The following is a 6262-nucleotide window of genomic DNA, read 5'->3' as shown; positions in this document are numbered from 1 at the left end:
GATGGTCGTTGGGGAACAGGGAAGTTTCAAGAAAGAAAAGTGTTGTGGAGCATATATTTGCAATCACAATTATAATAGAGGCATGCTAAGGTAAACATAAATATTACATGTACCATTCATCTAGAGAAGGCTTGTGACAGAGTGGGTAGAAAAGCATTTTGTTATGTTCTTAAAGTTTGTGATGTAGGAGCACAGATGTTGGAAGGAATGTGTGTGTATGTGTGTGTGTATGGAAGGAGAGCTTGGAAAGATTTACTGCAGGAACAACAGTGAAAATATGTAAGGGAGCTGAAACAAATTTTCTCTCTCTCTCTCTCTCTCTCTCTCTCTCTCTCTCTCTCTCTCTCTCTCTCTCTCTCTCTCTCTCTCTCTCTCTCTCTCTCTCTCTCTCTCTCTCTTTGCTGCAGTGTTGTATCTCTTGGTATCTTTAGTTTCTTTCATGCTAACTGCATGCCTCCCCACCTCTTGTGGTCTCATTGTATAAGGTTTTCTAGTATTCAGTCCACCTCCCAAGTGCATGAGTTAACCAGTATTTTCTTAATCTTCCCTTTCACTGGTAAACTCTGGAACTCTCTGCCAACTTCTGTTTTCCCATTCCTATGACTTCAGTCCTTTCAAGAGGGAGGCCTTATGCCACTCCTTCAATTTTGGAAATCATTTTGGCTCTTTTCTTCAGGAACTGGCACCTTAGTGTGCCTTTTTTTTTCTTTATTGCCCTTGGCTCTTACATCAAAGAAAAAAATTCTATATTGGTCTCCCTCCTTCCCATGGCACACTTTGTGATTGTATGGTATTAGGATTACTAAAAATTGCAGATGGTGGCCCAGACAGAATCCAGTACACCTGCACAGCAAAGGAAGGAGGACCAGTTCAGGTGAAAGTGGTCATATTCACCAGGGAGCAGAAAAGGAAAGTATTTCAGGATGTTCATGACTCCAGTAGAGGAGCTCACATGGGCATCACTAAGACTATTGCCAAAACTACAGAGAGATTTTATTGCATAGGCATTAAGAAAGATGTAGTGAATTGGACAAGTGAGTGTGACTGATGTCAGAGATCTGAAAAGATGAAAACTGTAGCACCAGTCCTGTATCCTATTAAGAGTGAAGGCCCTTGGCAGATGGTTGATGTAGATTTGATGGGGCCCTAAAAGAAACTCAGTCTGGCAACAAGGACATCTTTATTTTAACAGACTTATGCTCCAAATTTATAGAGGCATTTCCACTGCCTTCAAAATGTGCTGATCTGGTATGTGATGTATTGCAGAGTATTTTCCACTGTTTTGGTCCCCCAGGGAAAACCTTAACTGATCAGGGAAAGGAATTCTGTAATACATTAAATGACACTCTTTTCCATTTTCCATTGTAACACTTGCTTGCCACCCCCAAACTAATGGTCAGGATGAGAGGACCAACCAGACGCTGAAGGGCACTTTAACTAAATTGGTAAATGAGAATCAGGATGACTGGGACAGACACTCACAGGCTGCTCTGTTTGGTATATCAACATCAGTGTAAGCTTCAACAAAGTGTTCTCCCTCTTTGTTGATGTTTGGTAGACAGCCAACACTGTTGAACTGCACCAAAATTATCTTCACAAAAAAGTTGATATTTTAGAATTCCCAAATTTGAGCCCCTCAGATGAGTCAGTGGAGTCAAGAAAGAGTCACTTGACAGCCATAAAAGAAAAGTTGACAGTCATATTGCTAAAGCACAAGCTGAACAAAAGAAATATGAAATGAGGAAAGCTAAAGGACATGTCATTTGACTTTAAGACTGGAATGAAAGTTGTTGTAAAGAATAATAAAAAGCAGGGAAGGAAAGGTTCCTGGCTTGAGGAGGACTGGCTTGGGCCTTATGACATACCCAGCATCTTAGATAACTCTGTACAAATCACCACAAATGGAAAACTCCTTCAAAATAAAACTGCATAATTCACCTTAAACCTTGTAAATCCCTCAGTACTGCACAGGAGCATGCACAACTTTATGGCCAAATGCTGCTGCTATCAGCTGCAGGGAGTGCTTCTGCTGTCTCTGTCTTTCCAGAATCCATGGCATCTGGAGCCTGGAGAGGACATTCCCCCAGCCACAGACCATGCTGGTGTGAGGCCTGAGGTGCTCCTTTGTGAAGGGTCACACCATATCACTCCCCTTGATGTGCTCCTTTGTAAAGGATCGCACCATATGACTTCCCTGCCTCTCACCACTGTCAGTAAGGAATGCATTTCAGGTATTGTAAAAGTCCCCAGGTATGTAATGTGTACTGCAATTACCTAGGTCTGTGCTGTGCCCTGTAAACACCATCATCCAACTCTTCTTTGCACTCTCCTATCCTTCTCTGTAACTTAACCTCAAGTTTCTTTTCTAACTGTTCTATTGCTCCAGTGACAGACAGTCACCATTCTTCTCCTAAGTCATGTTCCTTGGGGATCTGTCCTGTCACCCACTCTCTCTGGTATTCATCAATAATCTTCTAACTGGTCACCATTCTTCTCTCAGGGATCTGTCCTGTCACCCACTCTTTCTGGTGTTCATCAATAATCTTCTAACTGGTCACCATTCTTCTTCTCTCAGGGATCTGTCCTGTCACCCACTCTTTCTGGTGTTCATCAATAATCTTCTAACTGGTCACCATTCTTCTCCTCTCAGGGATCTGTCCTGTCACCCACTCTTTCTGGTATTCATCAATGATTTTCTAACCAAAACTCGTTGTCATGTTCACTCTTATCCTGATGATATCACTCTGCATCTTTCTGCATCTTTCTACATTTTTTTGTAGATGTCCAAGCATTCAGGAATGTAACAGTTCACTAAGAGAAGCCACAGAATGCCTGATTTCTGACCTTTCTAAAACATGTGATTGGGAGAGAGCAAAATTAAGTATTGTTTAGTGCCTCATGAATCCAAGTTCTACATCTAACAAATAAACAACCTTCTAGACAACTATCCTTTTCTCTTCAGTGACCCTCAACTGTCCCCTCTATTACACTGAACATCCTTGGTCTGTCCTTTACTAGTAATCTAAACTGGAAACTTCGCATCTCATCTCTAGCTAAAACAGTTAAGCACTCCAAGTTGTCTCCACCAGTTTTCCTCACCTGCTGCTATCTCTGTACAGGGGCTTTATCCATCCATGTATGGTGTATGCCTTACATGTATGGGGCTACTCTACTCAGCTGGATAGGGTGGAATCAAAAGCATTTCATCTCATCAACTCCTCTGGCTGACTGTCTTCAGACTGCCTCTCTCTCTCTCTCTCTCTCTCTCTCTCTCTCTCTCTCTCTCTCTCTCTCTCTCTCTCTCTCTCTCTCTCTCTCAACTACTACTACTACTACTACTACTACTACTACTACTACTACTACTACAACTACTACTACTACTACTGCTACTACTACTACTACTACTACTACTACTACTACTACTACTACTACTACTACTACTATCACTAATACTACTACCACCATTGTTATTAATACCACCACTACTACTACTTGCTACTGCTACTACCGCTACCGTTATTATTACTACATTATACTGTTAACACCACTACTACCGCTATTACTCCTGCTACTACAACTACTACTATAATTACTATAGCTAATATTGTTAATACATTAACTTGCACGACTACTACTACTGTTCCTTATACTACTAATCCTCTTACTACTACTACTACTACTGTTCCTTATACTACTAATCCTCTTACTACTACTACTACTACTACTACTACTACTACTACTACTACCACTACTACTACTACTACTACTACTACTACTACTACTACTACTACTACTACTACTACTACTACTACTATTATTGCCACCACTATCACTACTACTATTTATAACTGTTGATATTGATTATGTCCCTAATACTACAATTTTACTTCAGCAACCCACCGCTATTGCTGGAGAGGCTCCACATGAGATACACTAAGATCAAGGTACCGACAGTGACGCTTTGTTCTCGGTACAGGCAAGATGTGTTTGTCTTACTGCGGCGGTTTGCCATTTTGGCATTAGTTACCCGTTATCTGAATTTCAGAGCGGGTTGGCACTTATTTTACACCTTACTCACTTTGTTTTACCTTACTTTATTACCCCGTGATCCTGTTGGAGCGGGAAGAGTGCCTGGTGTTCCTTTCCTGTTATCCATGAGGAGCGGGAGGACACGGTGTTGAACAAGGTGAGGTTATGCACACGTGTTACCTGTTATTCAAACTTGGAGCAGGTTCTCATTTATTCATTGTCTATTGTTTTTTACTAGTGTGTTGTGGGTGTTATACTGTGCCTTTGTCTCGGGTGTTTTTCCCCGTTATCTACATTTGGGAGCGGGTGAATGTAAACAAGCGGCCATGGCGCGATTATTTCTTTGTGATTGCTGGCCCGTGGTGCAGGTTTTAAGGTTCGATTTGATTATATCCCGTTATCTGTATTAAGAGCGGGCTGAACTAAGATTATTTTGTCTGTGTTTTTTCCCGTTATCTCTAAGGAGCGGGACAGGTGACAGAGTGTACTGTTGTGAAGGAGTTTGGTTCATCAATATGTCTTCCTCGGGGGATTCTACACCTCCAAGAAGCGGTTCTTCACATTCTTGTGGAAGCCGACTCTATTCGTCCACTAGGCATAAAAAGAGGAAGAATATCCAATGGTCTGGGGCCTCTGCTAGGGAGGATGAAGTTGCAAGTGATCGTGTGTCTAAGATGGACGCCCGACCACCAGCTAGCCAGTCTGGAGATGTTAACAATACTACGTTATCCAAGTTTTTGGAGGCTTGGGCTGCACTTCAGGAGGGTGTGAATAAACTTAAGAGTGACAGAGGTGCCAGGGCAAGTGTTGGTTCTGAGCCTGGCACATCAGGCATCAGATCTGGGCCAGCACAGGACTTAGGGGGTACTCATGAGATTTCTGCCTCCCCTCCCCCTTCTTCCTCTGGTGCATTTTCTGGCTTTAGGTCACAAGAAATGAGTGCTGAAGAAGGTGAGATCGAAGATGAAGCTCCTTCGGGCAGTATTCTGTTACAAGCAGCTAAGGCCTATGTGCCTATGGATGACTGTTCTGAAGCTATTGAAGAACCGATTGCTGCAATGGTGAATCACTGGTTTTCTCATGGTTTGAAAGAGGAAGACCATAAGGAGATTTTGGCAGATGAGGCTTCTAAACGTCCTAGAAACTGTAAGGCACTTATCCCAGTCGAGTGCAACTCACAAGTGCTGGATGCCCTACCCACTGAGGCAAAGAAAGCTGATTTCCGACTGAAGGAAATTGGTAAGGATATAACTAAGGCTGCCACTATTATGGTTAAATCACTTACTGTTCTGGACAAGTTTGCCAATGAGGAGCAGAATCAGGTTATTGGTCATTGGTTATCAGGTCATTGGTCAGAATCAGGTTATTGGCTATGCTTAATGGTGCCTTGGGGTTGTTAGGGCATGCAAACTTTAAACTGAATATGAATAGGCCCAAGGGGCCGGGGACACTACAATCCCTGGCAGTAATTCGGGTAAGGAATGACTTTGAAGCGGGTCAGCTTCATAAGTTTATTGGTGAATGGTGCAAACTTACCTGTGATCCTTTCATTTTGGACATTGTTAAACATTGCCATCTTGAGATTGATGAACAGAACATTACTCATTTATTTTCTGAGGAAGTGGAATACAAATTTAGTGATGAGGAGAAAGTTATTATGACTAATGAAATAGATAAATTGTTGAGCCAGAAGGTTATCAAAGAGACTCACAGACAGGTGGGCCAGATTATTTCACCAGTTTTCTTGAGAGAGAAAAAAGAGGGTGGCTACAGGTTGGTGCTTAATTTGAAGAAACTCAACACATTCATGAATTACATCCATTTCAAAATGGAAAATTTTGAGCAGGCAATTAGGCTAATCAGTTCAGGCGCATTCATGGCTTCGGTGGATCTGAAGCATGCTTATTATTCAGTCAAAATTGCAGAGGAGCAGCAAAAATACCTTTGTTTTAAATGGGCAGGGAAGATATACCAATTCACTTGCCTTCCTAATGGTGCTTCTGCAGGTCCTCGTCTTTTCACTAAACCTTGAAGGAATATATTAACAGAACGGAGAATCTGAGAAAGGAATTTGGGAAGGATAATGGGAAACTCCTCATCAGTGTGGTGAAGCCACATAAAAGTGTTTCCAAAGATACAGTGGCAAGGTGGATTAAAACTGTTCTTGTCGACTGTGGTATCAATACTAAGAAATTCACGGCTGGCAGTGTTCGACCAGCCTCTGCTTGCAAGG

At 42.1% G+C, this 6262-nt stretch overlaps 2 protein-coding genes across 5 annotated transcripts in view; both read left to right on the top strand.

The window, feature by feature from the left end:
* Window positions 1–717: 717 nt before the first annotated feature.
* Window positions 718–6262, top strand: part of LOC135090661 (uncharacterized) — a 30375-nt gene continuing 24830 nt past the window's right edge. For all 4 annotated transcript variants that reach the window (XM_063987618.1, XM_063987617.1, XM_063987616.1 and 1 more), the window contains exon 1: window positions 718–2231. In XM_063987618.1, the coding sequence (XP_063843688.1) occupies window positions 1976–2231 (256 nt within the window). In that variant the 5' untranslated portion in view covers window positions 718–1975. The remainder of the gene's footprint in view (window positions 2232–6262) is intronic.
* The window catches only part of LOC135090660 (uncharacterized), a 3159-nt gene continuing 283 nt past the window's right edge, over window positions 3387–6262 (top strand). The window contains exons 1-2 of the mRNA XM_063987614.1: window positions 3387–4186; window positions 4493–6262. The exon at window positions 4493–6262 is cut by the window's right edge and continues 283 nt beyond it. Of these exons, the coding sequence (XP_063843684.1) occupies window positions 4545–5429 (885 nt within the window). The 5' untranslated portion in view covers window positions 3387–4186; window positions 4493–4544 and the 3' untranslated portion in view covers window positions 5430–6262. The remainder of the gene's footprint in view (window positions 4187–4492) is intronic.

Source organism: Scylla paramamosain, chromosome 35, assembly GCF_035594125.1.
Source record: "Scylla paramamosain isolate STU-SP2022 chromosome 35, ASM3559412v1, whole genome shotgun sequence".
Taxonomy (NCBI): domain Eukaryota; kingdom Metazoa; phylum Arthropoda; class Malacostraca; order Decapoda; family Portunidae; genus Scylla; species Scylla paramamosain.
This window is presented reverse-complemented; position numbering and strand designations above follow the sequence as displayed.